Consider the following 16,178-nt stretch of genomic DNA (forward strand, 5'->3'; position numbering starts at 1 on the left):
TGGACCTGGTAACGACCTCTGTGTATTACCCGAGGCTCTTTCAATTATTCTTGTCCTGCCACGCCTGCTTACAACAAGCGGCCTCGTATGCTTAGCTTGGTAACCTCGACGGCCGTCCTCTCGACGCAACGCCGATGGGGCTTGTGATACACGACAACTTTGATGGCACGCTCGTTGATGTTCGACATGAAGAGAGCTGGATAGTGGAACGCGCTTCCGTCTGTTCAGGCGTACAAAGTTCCTGCCCAGCTTCCTGCAGTGGAAGAAGGACGATGGCCCTCGCATTTCACCTGGGGACTTTTTACCCGCCGCATACGGTTTGAACGCACGCAAAGTATCTCGATTGCTCCTAGACATTACGTTCCCAGAATTCAAGGATTTGTGCCACTCTTACCAGACATGGGCGACGACAAAATCCTCAAATTGGTCCCTCTTCGCTATAGAATCTTGCCGAGTCTTTCATCCAGAGTGATTCTTCAGGTGTTACGACTCACTTTCGTCTCCGAAGATGAGCTACTCCCGAAGCGATTGACTGCGTGTCTGAGGTCCAACAAGTAAGATCAACGACAGAGCCAGCTCAGATCTCTACGTACACTAGCATAAGTGGGCGACAAGGTGGAGGTCGTCCATCCCCGTGGCTGCATGTCGGGCAATGCATGCAGCTGCGTCAACGTGGGTGGTATGCTCGACTGTCGACGCTCTTTCCAAGCTCCCGCAGCAGGGGCCCTCAGGCTTTTGCCTTGCACTACAAGACTGCTGGGAAGAATCGGCACATCGGATACGATATATCTGCATTACGGTCCGACTTCGGTGCGACGAAAGCACAAGAGATGTAGAGGCCATGGGCCGATCTACCACGAGGCTTTCTATGGACCAAGGACATTCCGAAAGATGAAGAAATTCGTTCAAAAGGAGAGACACGATGAGAACCGACACATTGAGGCACGAAGGCACGCAGGCACGCAGCAATGGGACAGGCCGGTGCGGGGCATGTCGCATTAGGAGAGGCGGTGGATGTGTGTTCCGGCGTTGCTTCTAGTCTGGTGTGATGCAGAAGCTTGTGTGGGGGGGGCATGTGCAATCCAATGCAAGATTCCGTCCTGTACGCTGCGGCCCGTACATGAGGTACCTACACTCTTTGCAGGGTCACTACCACCAAATCGCCTTCTCCAGCGGCGCCATGATTTCTCTTGCTTGTATGCGAAGGCGTATACGGGTTCCTATGAGGCGGTTCGTCGTGCTGAGCTCAACTCACAGCTGTGGCTAGCCATAGTTTTTCGGCTTACCATGGATTTGGTCTCAACATCACCTCGCATACCCAGTCACGAGTGCTGCCAGTGACTCTTGTCTCTGGCCCCTCGCTCGGGATCACCGCCCTGCTCAAAAAGACATCATCGATACGGGGACTTCGAGGTCCGTACACTACGGATACGGATACATGGTCATGAACTCGTAGATCGGTCCGTTGCGAGGAAACAAGCAGCCAATCCTTGGCTTGTTTCGTTTCTTCTGCAATCCGGGCAGGGGATATTCGCCAACCTAGCAGCTAAGCCAATGCGGGTATCAGTTGAAGAGAAGCGCGGTCAATGACTAATCAATCCTCTGTGTGGCCATTGAGAAGTTACGAGCACTACTTCCACACGTTGGGGGCTTGACAGCATGGCCGGTTATACCTTGTTGGTCGTCGGTCTCGTGGTCAATCCAGACTGGCTATCCGAAAGATGCAGGAAAAGGGCCATATGTTCAGAACAGGCCAACCGAGTACCTGAATCCTCAGTCATGTCTCATAGACAACATGGCCAGCCACACGGTCAATGGCTTTCAGTCATTAGGGGTCTTTTTTTCGGACGAGAAAGCTCTTTGTCGCCAGCTCTGAATCCTTGTACCTGTCTCACTCCGACAGCTTCGAGAGGGAGGGGTGAGACCCGGCGGTGGGGGCGGCGGCGACAACCGTGTTCGAGCTATGGTAATGGCAGGTCCATCAACATCGCACTGGCCCTCGATCATCTGTCAGACACAATAGCAACACCTTGCTCAGCAGTTTAAAGGCCGTTGATTAGACGAAATTGCCACCGTTGCAACGCCAAAATGTCTGTGGGAACCAGGAGCGTTTCCCTTTGTGCCGGAGCAAGACGGACAGGCCCAATGACGGACATTAACTACGACTACTTTCGAAGGTTGGAATATGTATTGCCACGAAAGCTCATGGACGTCCACATTTCACACTCGATCAGACTCGGCAGCCGAAACGAGCTGCGGCTGATACGTGGTATCAGTCAGGGCACAAAATTGCAGACCTTCTGCTGTTGTTCTTGTTCTTGTTCATGTCCTACTGCCGTGGGCGCACCGTGCTCGAGGCATGGTATGCGACCAGTTGTGGCGTTCTAAAGCCAATGAATACAATAAGAGTCACCCAATTCGGCCTGGAGTTGTCAAAGGAATTCCAACGGCGTCCTGAATGGGGTTTTAACATTGCATCTTCTCTGAGCTTGGCCGCGGGACTTACACCAAGCGTGATTTATACAGAATATGCAGACGACTGCGTCTTTGCTCGCGAACGCAGACCCATCCCGGGAAGCGGACATGTCGTCCTTCCCGCGCACTACTGTGTATCTCCTAGGCCCGTATCAGGATGCGGCCCAGTGAACTATATAGTGCTGTGGGGTTTTGGCCAGCTTTCTTCATGTACGAAGTACTCCGTACTCCGTACGGAATACGGATACTGCGTCTGGGGGCACAGTATCCGCATGGTGGCATTGCGCCCGACAGCAATCAGCACCGCAGCTGACGAACCCCGGTCCCCATGTCGTCCAGACCCTGCAGACATCTTAAAATTCTGGATGCCAAAGATGGTAGATTCAACAGGGATTAGTGTGTGATGCTGATGTTGGCTTGAGCACTTGCATGACCCAGCTGCAAGGCGGCTAAGCATCTCTAAAACATGACCAATCAACATGTTTATCTAACGTTGAGGAGGGAGGGGTGCGTTTCAGTGCTCTGGGAAAACATCCCAGTCCTCCAGCCCTTTCTTTCTAGCTTGTACCGAGATACATCGACAGCCCTAACAGAGTCCTCCCGGAGCAGCAATGCCAATGGCAGACACGACTTGGGCCTCAGGCTATGAGAACCGTCCCTGTCCACCAGGGCTCGAAAGCTCCTCTCTTGCAAGGAAGGGGAGCTGCTCGCTGAGGACATCTCCACTCACCTATGTACTCCGTACAACCCGGCTTGGATTTCGACTCCATTCACGGCGAAAGACGGGTCCGCGGCCCCGACGTCTCGTTCCGTTACGAGACTATCAAGCAATGAGCATACTCTCAGAGAGAGTGGCGCAAAGTTGAGCGAGGCGGTATCTTTGCAGCAGACTTATCCGTGGTTGAGAAGAGAAGATTTGGAAGGTCTATGCCTTATTCAGAACCGTCGGCTTCAATTAGCATTTGCCGCAACCCAGGCGTGCTATGCTTCTCTCTTCAACAGGGCCACCTCTTTTGCAATGGGGTGCCATAACTACGTTGCGGTTGCAGAGTGGACAACGGCAGCCACATGCATTGCGGCGCACTTCCTAATAAGTGTCCCACTCACACAGCAAACTAAGGGTACATGTTCGAACATGCTGCGATCTAGTTGAGATACCGTACCTCCACATCGCTTGCCTACATGCGAACCACTTGCCGCTTTTGAAGCTAGTTCACTGGTGTCAGTGATCTGGCGGAAGAGTCTACCTACCTTCTCCGAGCCACATTAGCCTACCCGTCAACTCTCTTTCCCTCTCTCTCTCTCTGCAAGGTACTGGGTACGTATCGTTCGGCCATAATAAACGTCTCTGCACCACGGCCGACATGCTTCACGTTCTCTGTCTGGCCTTTCCATGGTGGCCAGGGACAATGCAATTTCGATGTGCTATCTTTCGCCAAGCAATGCAATAGTTGATCGAATAAGGACGCGCCGACTTGGTTGACCCGGATCAACAGACTTTGCACTTACACAGCGAACGTTCCATCGCCTTCAATACATTCCGGTCTCGGGAACTGGAGTTGCTTCCATTGACATGTCCAGCACTTGAGGCTGCACAACACATAACCTTGTTTTCAGGACCCTAAATTCCGAAGAGTATTGCATGAGGGTCTTTCAAGATTCTCACTGCGTTGATTACGCAATTTTTTTTTAAAAAAAAATTTTTAATTTTTTTTGCGAATGCCCATCACCCTAGACACCATTGGATACTTGTGTCGAGTTGTCAACGTACCATAACGTACCATACGTCCGTATGGTACAGAAGGCGATGATAAATTAGGGCGGGCATGTCTGTACGAAGTACGGATACACCCAGGACGGTCTCTTGGTTCCCCGACCGGGGGCAACAGCAATTTGGCTTATCAGTTCAGCGCCATCGTCGCTTCTTTGGCTCATATTGAGTGAGAGAGAGAGCAAGAGAGAGTCCCAGCAATTCGAATTTGGGCGAATCACAGCAATCCACGTCGACGGCAGCCACACCATCCATCTACAACGCACTTGGACCTACGTCTACGCCTACGCCTACGCCTACGCCTACGACCACGCCGCAACTCCAAAGTACCTGTCCCGGGACTCTTGTCCTAATCTGGCAACGCGTTCAGCAATTGAATTCGCAATCTGCTCAGAGACGCAGACAAACCTAGCCAGCCAGCTCAACCGACCGCAATTCAACGGCGAATGTCCAGGCTCTGATCCTATTCGACTGGAAATACTCCGTATATCGCTGCTCTCACCTACTTGTGGCCAGAGCAGTGTCACCCAAGACTTTGGGTCTCAACTACAGCTTTGGCCAAAATTTTGCAGCTTCGCCCCCACGTATCTGGATAACCGATTCGGCTCTGTTGTTTCCCTATAGCAATGAACACTGCCTTTTCATCGCAGATCACACTTCCCCGGCGACGTGGAGGCTGCCGGCAGCAGATTCCTTGAGGGGAGAAGTCGTTATGCACATCATATTGCTGGGAATATCGTCCTTTGCTGCTCTCATTCGCCAATAAGCATGCATGAGCGGACCGTTTTCCGCCTTACATGAGAAGCACGAGGAGTTCCTCCCGCAGCTGCGAGGAAGGGCCAGGTCAGACGGCGTGGCGTTGGGAGAGGTCTGACAGTGTCCGTACCGCTCCAATGGGTAGTTCCACGTCGTCGACGATGCTGGTCCAATGGGAACATGGCCGGGGCTGAGGGCTGGAACATACGGTCTGCGCGACATGACATGGGATCATGCCAGCGACGGTCAGCGATGATGCCTTTTCAACGACTTCAACGGGCAAATGCTCTCCGCTATCTGACTGGACTAGAATGCACTGAGCTGAGTTCCGATCGACGTTATTATCACTCGGGGCAGCTGTCTTCGCAGAGCGGGCATTTCATGGTCAAACATGAGCATCACACGAGAGTCCAGGTAATAGCAACTATTACAGCGTCTCTCATATCAGCACAGAAACTCATCGTCAGACTCGGATTGCCATGCCACCATGCACAAAGAAGGACGCTGGCGCAAGCATAAGTCATGTCTCTACGATTGAACCAAGACCAAGTGCCGGTTGACTCTCATCCCGCTCTTTGCGACTGTTATATCTCCGACACTATGCGTACCCATCCAGCCAACGTTTGATCACCGAGACAAGTCTGTGTTCGTAACAGACGACGGACTACACGGTATACTACGTAGGCGTCGGTTGGAGGTACAGGTTGACGTCTTCTCTCGACACTGTGGCGTTGAGGCGGCTCGGCCGAGGTTGGTGGAGGTGATAATGGCTTCACTGATTGGGTTTAGCATCCTCTTCACCGCTACTCTTGTGGCCTCTTTACGGCGACGCCCTCTCCCCTCTCCCCGTCCACGCTGGCTCTGGCTTCTTTTCTTGCCGGGATCTGGGGCATGGTGATAGAGGCACACTCGACCGGGGGGGGCAAGAGGGAGAGAGACTGAGTCTCTGAGAGCAAGAGAGAGAGCAACCGGCAAGAAAGAGGAGAGAGAGACCCAGGCCTGGACCCATCGGCCCACTAACCCATCATCGCTTGCTTCTCCGCTGCGGTGGAGCCAATAGCCCTATACCCGAACGAGCTGGCTTGCTGACCCCCCACTGGAGCCACGCTGCGCTGGCAGGGCTACCTTGCTCAGTGTCTTTCCCGCCGCCTGCTGAACGTTGAGGTTTTGTGCGCGTACCGGTGGTTTCTCACGTGGAGGCAAGTGGCACGATGCGATGGCGAAGAAGACGAAGGAGGGGGGGGGGGGGGCACTTGTACCTGTACATGCACCCAAGATGGCCCACGGCTGTTCCCCTCACTCTGGGCTGCCGCTGCTCTTGTTTCCGTCTCCACCCCCCTCCTCTTTCTCCTCCTCCTGAGTCCCCAGTCTCTTGAGTCTCCAGTGTGTTTTTTCCCTCTCCTCACTTTGCTAAGGACGAGGTACTATTCACCCCTACACTACACGACTTCCTTCGTACCTCCATCAGTCAGTCAGTCTTCCGACGGGGGCCCTCGTTCATCAGTTGAACAGTTCAAGCCTCCTCGCAAAAACATCCTGGCAAATCGCGCATCCGCACACCCATGACGAGATCCCGACTGCCTTTCTCGCCGTCTTTCGACGATGGGTGGGACTAATTGCCAACACCAACACCACGAGACGTGGGGCGAGCGGACGACAGCGGATTCGATTCCAGCCACGGCCTTTTCTCTCTCTCTCTCTCTCTCTCTTTCTCTTTCTCTCTCTCTCTCTCTCTCTTTCTTTGGTGTTGGATCTCTTGTCATGACACGACTGGATATCTTTTTTCGTCTCGTCTCGTGTCGTCTTCCGCCCCTTGTTGCGTTACATAGAGGCACGTCCATCGGATCATAAGCCCATCGGTCATCGGTCACTCAGCTCAGCTCAGTCGTCATGTTGTTGCTATTTTCTGATGAAAGCCGCCGTTGCCTGTTCCTTTCATCATCCGGGCTCGGCTTAGAGAAGGAGAAGTGTGAGACATTTTGACGAAAAAGATATCCAGATACGGAGAACAGTCCGCTGTTTATGAAGAGCCCCGCATTCTTAACGTCTGGACCGTTGGAATTGTCTCGATGATGCGTGGTATGTTGATACCGTTGAAACTTGAGAGGAGGCTCTTTTGACGAGTCCGAGATGGGCCATCAAGACTGCATCTAACTGATGCGAGCCTTGCTTGGTGTCGTCCACCCGCAGCGGAGTCCGGTAAGACCACGCGTCTGACCCTGTCCATCATATGCTATTGCTGGGTAGTCGTGCACCTGGAAAGCATGGGCGGACAGGTAGGTATGTACACCAGCATTCAACCCCCAAAAGAATTGATCCACGATCTGATGACGGAGGTCGAGCACGGCTGTTGTGGGCTGTAGCCTGTCCGTCTGTACTCTCACGATCGGCCGTGGCTGGACTCACCACGACCTTTCCTGGCCCAGGATCATGTCCCGGGTGCTTCTGGCCCCTCCCTCCCTCAGAGGAGCGGTGGTGCCCTCACCCCGCCGCCCGCCTTCCGTCCTGTGCATATGTCGGGATAGCTGCGCGCTTCCCGTAGCCTCGCATTTGTGTCGTGGGAAGATCTGATGGAAAATGACATGTCTTACATTAGTCTCCACGACAGCAGCAGCAGCTCGCGGGAGCCCTGCCCTAGCCTGAACTGCGCTGCTGCGTTGTGCGAATAGCTGAGATGGGCGCGTTCATGATCCAGTTTGCTTGTTTGCTTGGCACCCCTCGTTTGTCCTCCCGTCTTCACAACTCGGCGCACCGGGGAACGGAGGAGAAGGAGGCATTTCCAACGACGGCTCCTGCACGGAGAAAACAGCGTGCATCAGGATATGTGTGCAACGGTCGTACAAGCCTACTAGTTGAAGAGGCAAAGACCACATTAACATCATTCGACCAGCACATTTGAGACAAGGCCGGGCCCAGTATCTGCATCTACTTTGTACACAAATCCAGATCTACAGTGTAGGTGAAGGCTGGCGGTCCATCTTGGGTGCTGTCGGGAATATCTCCCTCCCACCCGCGACCCGCGACCCCCGGGACACGCATACAGATACAGATACACATGTCCGTACGTATCCGCACATGCTACTCTGTACACACACTTCTTCGCATCTCCTTCCGATCTCTCCTCCCGGTCAAGCCCAAACCCACTCGATCAAGCAAGCGGCCGCCGCCGCCGCCGCAGCAGCCGATTGCTTCTCGTCGCGGGTGGGTTGACGGCGATAAAAGTCCAGGCGTCTTTGCGGTCGCCAAAACTGACCGCCAGGTGCGCGCATCCTTTCCTTGAAATTCCCCTTCAACCTTGTCATTGCTTGTTCCCTCAACAGGTTGGCGTGAGATTTTTCTCTCCTTTGGCCGCTAATACTTCGTACACACACACACACACACACACACACAAAAAGTGACGATGGAGGAGGAGGAGGAGGAGGAGGGGAGCGGGCGGCGATGGGCGGAAGACCTCGCCTGTCAAGCCCGTGTTACATTCGCAACCCCCCATTTCCACTTTATTCTTGCCTCCCCCTCCCTTTTTCTCACGCCCTCGCTCAAATTTCCTGCCCCCAACATCTGGGAAATCTTGCCTATTTGCTGCCTGCCTGGCTTTCCTAGCACTTAGGTGTCATACCATGTGCGGCTAGAAGAGAGGGCTGGGGACTGGGGGGAGTGGTGGATGTGGATGGGATGGGACCCGCGAGCGCCCCGCCACCCCCCCCCCTTGCGCGCGTGCGTGGGAGGAGCAGCGCCAGTGTCCGTGGGCAAAGATGCGCCGTCGCCGCCGCCGCGTCTCGGGTGGTAACATGTCAGATTTACAACAAGCGCTAGGTATCCCGTAGCTTGCTGGCAAGAGAGGGAAGTATACACTACTCCGTTCACTACTAACGCAGCGGTGGGGGAGGGGGTGAAGAGAAGAAACCGGGAACAAGAAGGAAAGAAACAAAAAAATAAAAAATCACAAGAGATTACCGTACGTGCAGGGAGATGCCGCAGTATGACAGAATAGTGCGTCTTGAATCCTCGTCGAGCGGAAGAGTGTCTACGCCGCAGTAAGGGCCAAGACAAAAAAGTTCTGGAGTTTCTCCCGTCTTGGGAGGATTGGGGGCGCGCGCGTCTAGTCTACGGATAGTCTAGTTCTAGACGAGAGCTGAACTTCCGAAGAAAGGCTGTAAAAAGTAACAGATTGCCATTGAAGGCTTTTGAGCCTTGAAAGCCCTTTGCCACCGCTGCCTCACGATACGAACGATGCAACCGTATTTCGACTCTCGTCGACTCCTACTAGGTACGTGCTAGGCAAAAGGTCTCAGAGTCGTTGAGCAGGTGGCCGGGGAAAACATGGGCATACGGGAAAAGAAAGGAAAGGACAACGTTAGACGCGCCGCCCCCCAGATTTAGACTGACGACAGCAGCAGTGGCATACGGATACTGGCAGACTTGGTGGTTCCAGCCCATCTACTTCTGGATGCAAGTATGCTTCGCATAATGTGTCCCGTCGCTGCTGCTGGCTCCGTTGGTGGCAATCCAGCAGCAGCAGCAGCAGCAGCAGCATATATCTATCTGTAAGGCAAGGCAATGCAGCGGCCCTTGCCTTTGGAATATCACGTACGGAGACAGTGACAGCTCGCGAGACAGACAGACAGACAGACAGACAGACACACAGACAGACAGACAGACACACAGACAGACAGACAGACACACAGACAGACAGACAGACACACAGACAGACAGACAGACACACAGACACACAGACAGACACACAGACACACAGACACACAGAAAGAGACAGAAAGAGACAGAGAGAGACGACGTTGCGTGATGTCTCTACCAGTTTGCCCTTACTTCCACATGTTCTGTCTTCAACGTCGTCTCGTCCATTGTTGGGGGAACAATCCCCTTGTTGCATAACTCTTCGGCTTTGTTTCTCGAACTTCTTGTTCTCCCGTGTCCTCCCTTCCCTTCCCTTCCCTCCCCCTGCCTAGCCCGCCTCTTGTTTCCTTGTCCACAAGATTTACTTTGTTCCAACAGAGATTTTTCTGCCCATCAGGGACCACATGGAACGGCTATACTCTACCGTTTTGGGTCATTCGATCGGCTCGCCGCTGCGAGAAAAAAACTAAACTAAAGTAACTAAACATACAATGATAACCTCGGCGTAGTTAGACTTCTGACAGCCGCCCTCCTTCCTTGTTGCGTTGTGCCGCGCACGTCTTTTTTGGAGTGAGAGTCTCCCCCGGTACGGAGTACGTATCCGAAGAGAAGCGGTAGACGGGCGCCAGTCTAAGACCAAGCAAGCCCATTCCCAGCCATCCATCCACTCTAGTACTCACTTCTCCGCCATCAGTGCGTCTTTTTTACCTCTCTCTCTCTCTGTGTGTGTGTGTGTGTGTGTGTGTGCCTGTCTCTTTGCTGGGACGGGAGGGTGTGAGGTATAATGTTCTGACGCGCGCCGTCCTCTGTATCTCTACCACTCAACCTCACTCTACCATGATTTAGCTCCCGAGACGAGACACACAACCTTTCTGTCTGGGACACAACCGGTGTGAGCCAGGAAGGTGGCAGAACATACAATAACAATGACAGCACCAAATCCAATTATTGGCGATGTCGGGATCGGTTCTAGCCGGCCTCTTTTTTTCTCGAGGATACCCACTTTCTCGTCGAGAATCGGGAAGAGAGAGAGGAGACAATTCCTTCCCCCGCTCGCTCGTCGCGTCCGCTTGTCACGACCCGGGTCGGCCGCGCGAGGCGAAGCGAAGGCGGATAGGATTTGCCAGGTAGATGTAAACAGACCAGTCTCGACTTGGCCAGGCCAGGAAGGTAGGTAGGTCTTCCGAAGGTCTTGATTTGCAGGGCAAGCAAGACACCGCAGCAGGCTCTCCCTCACCCTCACCTCCCACCCCCGGAAAGCGAAAGGGTACGATTGCCTGCATGCGCGTACGGGTATGCATGCTGCTCAAAACATGGGGTGGCGGCGGCGAGATCACGGATCACAGAGGAGCCCTGGAAACTCTCGCTCGCTCTTGCTAGTGCTGGAGTCCTGGCAGCGGGCGGAGTGTGTATCCGTACGGAGTATTGGCAACCTCGTCCTCGCTCACGGAGGATGCCCCCTCAGGAAACAGAGCAGGTGTCGTGAAATGGCTCTTGCGCACCTGGGCCGCAGCAAGCAGGCGCATGCTGGGCAGATCATGTAACTGTCAGGGACGGGGTCAAGCGAGCGTGACGTGGACCTTTGTCTTGCGCGCTCGAGCTGATATCCTCTCTTCTCTCGCCAGTCTCCGTGTCTCCCCTTGCCGTCCGCTTGTGAGTGGCGCTGTCATGTTGGACCTTGGACACCGGATGAATCGTCAAGTCGGGATAGAACTTGAACGCTTGAAACGGTTCGCCCCCTCCTTCATGACCCCTGTGCTCGTCCCTGACGTCCCTGATTGATATCACATGAGAGACGGGCGGGAAAAGGGAGCTTGGGGCTCGGCGGTGCGAGATTGACTTTTTTGATTACCTCGCTACGCAGACTGTCTTGCTTCCTCGTGGGTACCCCGGCACCAGTCACCTCCCTGCAATGGTTGGTATGACCAGGCTGTCTCGTCTCGTCGTGTCGTGACTTGTCTTGTCTTGCCTTTATCCCGACATGACGAGGTCGACCGTTGGAGTTGTCGGTTGTCCGAGGTATGATTACGTATTGGAAAGAGAGCGGTGCATCATCGCGCAGCGAAGCGTTGAAGAATGCAGCGCGTATAGCGCGCGCAGAATATGCAAGCCTCGGCGTCCGTCTTTGCGACTCCAGCTTTCTTTTCCCGGGGAACATTTGCGACTTGTCGTCCTCGTCTTGTCATTTCTCATAGTTTTCACTAAATGGCATGTTGGTGGTTTAATGCAGGAGAGACGGCAGGCCAGGCCATGCCGCCGTGGCAGGGCCCGGCGCATCGCATCGATGCTCCCTCACCTCGCTCCAGCCCTGTCCCGCCCGCCCAAGGCTAGCCGCGAAACACGGCGGCGGGAAGAGAGGAGGCTCGGAAAGTAGGTTGTGAGGTAAGGTAGTGGTATCCGCAGTGCTGTGCGCAGCGGTGCAGCGGGCATCGTGCATGAACTGCTGGTACGGCATGATAAGATGGGTGTTATACATGTGACGGAGCACCGCCTGGCTTCTCTTTTCTTCGACTTTCCAAGGATTGACCTGGACAACGTCGGGAGAGAACGAGGAAAGAAAAGGTTAGGTTAGCGGGCCTGGAAGCTGCATTCTCTTGGTGTCGATTGGCAAATGCAGGCGCATGTGCGTGCAGTGGCCTCATGGTAGAGGCATAGATGGCAGACATGGGAGTCCCCGAAGCTACGGCCCTTTCATTTGGTGTTTCCCGCCTCCCGCCGCGCGGCAGGTTTGGCGATGCAAGTCAATTCGAGACCCGAAGCTAGGTGCACCTTTCTTCCAGGAAGCTTGGATACCAAGCTTTTTTTCTTTCTTTCTCCTTCTCGTTTCTTGTCACCTCTCTGGTCCCCTCGCCGGATGTGGGAGTATGGGGGGAGCTACGGTGCAAATATGAAGCAGCCAACATCGGCTGTGCAGGTTTTTTTTTTCCCGTTTAAGGTGCAACCTTCGGCCGATGACTGGTCGTGATGTGCATGACTGGCGTCTGTGGGGGATGCGCTGCCACTGCGAACAATGTCCTAGGCCGATTGGATGGCTTTATTTTTCGCCGCACCAAGGGCCCCCGGTGATATGGTTTGGCGATCCAAAGGGTGGAAGTCTGATGTCGTCTCTTTTCGGTGCATGTACCCAATACGTCGTCCATATAATCATCAATGTCATTTCCACAAGGAGATAGGAATAGCCTTCTGTTGAGCCAGATGTTGAGGGGGTGTGAAGTGAGCGGCATCCGGGTCAGAGACGTCGTCGATGAGGAGATAACGACGACAGCAGATTCGCAGTTGTGAAGCAGGACAAAAAGGTCCAGAACTTGTTTTTCGCACTCGCATCTGCCGAGCCCAGACCTCAATATGGTCCCCTGACTGAGCGTTCCGAATGCCGTCAGGCTGTGGCGCCGAGGAGTGATTGGGCCTCTGCAGCCCGTCATTCCAAGATCGAGCAAGGTATGACCTTCTTCACAGCCTCTTTTCCACACTGACCGTCCCGATCTCAGCTCTGTGGGCTCGTGGGTAACCTCGTGGGCGAAGGAACCATGTCGCTTGTTTTGGGGGGGGGGAGGGTGAAGAGCAAAAGGGTGTGCCTATGTGTGTCTGATCCGGTGTTTAGGCCTGATGTCGGTACCTGCAGGAGATTGAGAGGTTGAAGGTGAGGTGAAAGGTCCCCTGAGGTTCGAAGCGTTCGGTCTTTTTGCAACCAGAAGGTTCCAAGGGGACTCTGACGTGCACATGCATTCTTTGGGATTTGAGGAATGACGGGATTCGAGTTGGGGAAACATCGGTGCGCCGACGCTGCTGCAGCTCCTGCATTTGCCATGATGGCAGGCGAAGCAGTTGGCACTGGCAGCTCGGTCCAGGAACGGCACGTGACTTAGCTTCGCCTTACTCGGAAAGCTTTGGCCGGATGTCTCTGTCTCTACACCTTCTACACCTTCCCGTCATGTAGTGTGATGAGATGTGATGTGAGTTTAGGTGTAAGTGAGAGGTGTGTTCGGTAGCTCTCGGTGAGGCAAGGTCATGTGACCCCGCGACCGGTACGTGCCTGGATCGACCTTGGGTGTAAATGCGCTTGGGACTCTCTAGCCTGCGGCGCCGCGTGATTCGCGTATCGTTGACGACAGAAATAAACCCTTTGTTTGCTCATGGAGACACTAGAGGCAAAATCCAGCATTATGATCCAACGTTCCTACCGTGTGGACCTGAACGACATTGCATGCTCAACGCGCATGTGCCTTGCATTGCAGCGCCGTTTACACCTCGCATCCTAGCAAAGCAAGAAGGGGGGAGAGGGAAAGAAAAAAGAAACATCATTGCACCAAAATAAACACGTGTCTCTAAACCGAGATGCCTTCGCCGGAGAAGACACCGATCCCGCCAGCCGCAAAGCCGCGGTTCGGCAACCACTTCGATCCATACAGCTCAAGCGCCACCGGTCATCAACGCCCGGATAACACCCCGGCCACAGGATGGCGAACCAGCCGCGCTCTCAAGCTCTCGGAGCAGTTCGCAGGCGGCCACTCTGGCGGCGCCCGCATGAGTGATACATACGGCGCCGGGAGCGAGGACTTTGACGAAAAGCTGAAGATGGTGGTGCCCAAGAACGTCAAGGCGAGGGCGAAGATGAGCGTGGCAGACATGTTGGCGCGGCCCGGGCTGATGAGGAGCGGCTCTTCCGTCTCCGAGACCGGCTCCGCGACATCTGGCACGTCTGCTGCCGCGTCGGGTGGTGGGAACGTGAAGAGCGAAGAGGAGGTCATGGAAGCTCGGCGGAGGGAGGGCGAGGATGCTGAGGCAAGGAGGGCGGCTGGCAGGGGCTTGTTCGAGGGCGTCACGGTGTACGTCAACGGGAGCACGCATCCCATCATCTCGGATCACCGACTCAAGCGCGTCTTGGTCGAGAACGGTGCGCGCATGTCTATACATCTCGGTCGGAGGCAGGTTACGCATGTCATTGTCGGGAGACCGGCGGGCGTAGGCGCTGGAGCCGGCGGAGGACTTGCGGGCGGCAAACTTGAAAAGGAGATTCGCAGGATCGGCGGGTCTGCCGTCAAGTATGTTGGCGTTGAGTGGTTGGTTCTTTCCCCAGTCCCCCTATCCCGTCTTCTTGACGAATTGGCGGATGCTAATACTTCCCGCAGGGTCATGGAGAGCCTCAAGGCGGGAAGCCGATTGCCCGAGGCACGCTTCGCCCCCCTGAAAGTTGCAAGAGAGGGTCAACGAAGCGTCTATGGCATTTACGGGAAGCAGGCCTCCAAGGACTCCCCTACTGGACCAGAAAGTTGAGGCGGTTTCTTCTTAGAGTGTTGATGACGTTGGCGGACGTGGTCGGTTTTCAAATATTGCATTGATAGGTCACTTGCATTGCCGGGGATAGGATCAGAGCTGAGGGCACAATGATACCAGAAATACATCGGGGGGCATGCTGTGATTCGGCATACGAGGCGTTGGTTGGGAACTCCTCTGTTTGACTGTGTTCCACTTAGAACTTCACAATTTCCAATACAATTTCGCTCGTTAAGATCTGATCCATGTCTGCTACGTTCTGTCATCCCACTCGACCCTCTGTATATGGTGTCCCGCGTCTCCCATTCCAATAGAACCCGGATCACATTTTCCGCAGAAACTTTCCCCTCGACGGGAATGAGAAACGGCCGCTCAGCTTCGAACACTGTTACACGTCTGACGGCCCGTGAGCAAACATGGTACGACGGCCGCGACTCGGTACGGGTATCAGGTTGTCCTTCGAGCCTCGTCTTCCCGTCATGGGAGCATATAATCTTCGTATGGCAATGGGCGTGGAGGAGGGACTTCCTCTTTCTTTTGTAGCACAAGCTGACCGTAACGAGGCCTAGGACGGAAGGGTGTGACCGAGTAGGTCGTGAATACGGACCGGCGGGCTCTCGACTTTTGTCGTACCATCCATCCTGCGGGCGCGTGTCGCTTTACAGCGACGGCGCCAGGTCGCACGATGGTCGTCGTCGTCGTCGTCGGTGGCAATCGCCTCGGGCGAGAGATCGTAGGCGGCCTAGGTTTTCTTGGATCAGTTGGACGAGCCCAGGCCATAAGCCTGTCTGTAGATCATTTTTTTGATGGTTTCGTTCCAATGGCCCTTGTTACTCACTAGCTATCAAACAAGGCGAAGCCTTGTCGACGCCGTTGGGTTGAGTATGCGGATGGCTATGAGGTTTACGACAATAGTAGACTTCGACCATGACGAGAAAACGAAGCCTCGAGGTGCCAGGCGGCTGAGTAGCGCAGCCTTTAAGGGCAAGACCCGAAATTGTCATACCTCAATGCCCGGTATATGGATACAAAACCAGGAATAGATGGTCTCGTTTCCGTGTCTCTATTCGAATGAGGTTGAAATCATGCCATCACGATATTGCCCCTTATATGTGTAGTACATAGAAACTCTCGGCCCCCCGGATTTAATGGCTTGTCTTTGTCCATGACATGGACAGATGTATCGAAGGAAAGATCATAGAGGAGTAACGTTCGTACTCTATTGGTCAAGAACGTAAAAATTAAGACTAAGCCAACTGCTATTCTTGTA

General features: G+C 54.3%; 3 protein-coding genes across 3 annotated transcripts; 1 reads left to right on the forward strand and 2 right to left on the reverse strand.

The window, feature by feature from the left end:
* Nucleotides 1-534: 534 nt before the first annotated feature.
* On the reverse strand, nt 535-797 carry BDP81DRAFT_415555 (uncharacterized protein; the record flags this gene model as incomplete). The annotated part of the gene is made up of 1 exon (XM_060589466.1): nt 535-797. A coding segment is annotated over one exon (203 nt), but the record flags the coding sequence as incomplete, so codon positions are not given.
* Nucleotides 798-6,426: 5,629 nt separating this feature from the next.
* On the reverse strand, nt 6,427-7,038 carry BDP81DRAFT_82206 (uncharacterized protein). Its single transcript, XM_060596336.1, has one exon. It carries the CDS (start codon nt 6,841-6,843, stop codon nt 6,475-6,477), a length of 369 nt encoding a protein of 122 aa, XP_060450413.1. The 5' UTR covers nt 6,844-7,038; the 3' UTR covers nt 6,427-6,474.
* A 6,931-nt stretch (nt 7,039-13,969) lies between these two features.
* BDP81DRAFT_457272 (BRCA1 C terminus domain-containing protein) lies at nt 13,970-14,908 on the forward strand (the record flags this gene model as incomplete). The annotated part of the gene is made up of 2 exons (XM_060593266.1): nt 13,970-14,694; nt 14,764-14,908. The coding sequence occupies 2 exons, from the start codon at nt 13,970-13,972 to the stop codon at nt 14,906-14,908; spliced, it is 870 nt and encodes a 289-aa protein (XP_060450414.1).
* Nucleotides 14,909-16,178: the final 1,270 nt, after the last annotated feature.

This window comes from Colletotrichum phormii (assembly GCF_030913505.1).
Source record: "Colletotrichum phormii strain CBS 102054 chromosome Unknown BDP81scaffold_2, whole genome shotgun sequence".
NCBI lineage: Eukaryota > Fungi > Ascomycota > Sordariomycetes > Glomerellales > Glomerellaceae > Colletotrichum > Colletotrichum phormii.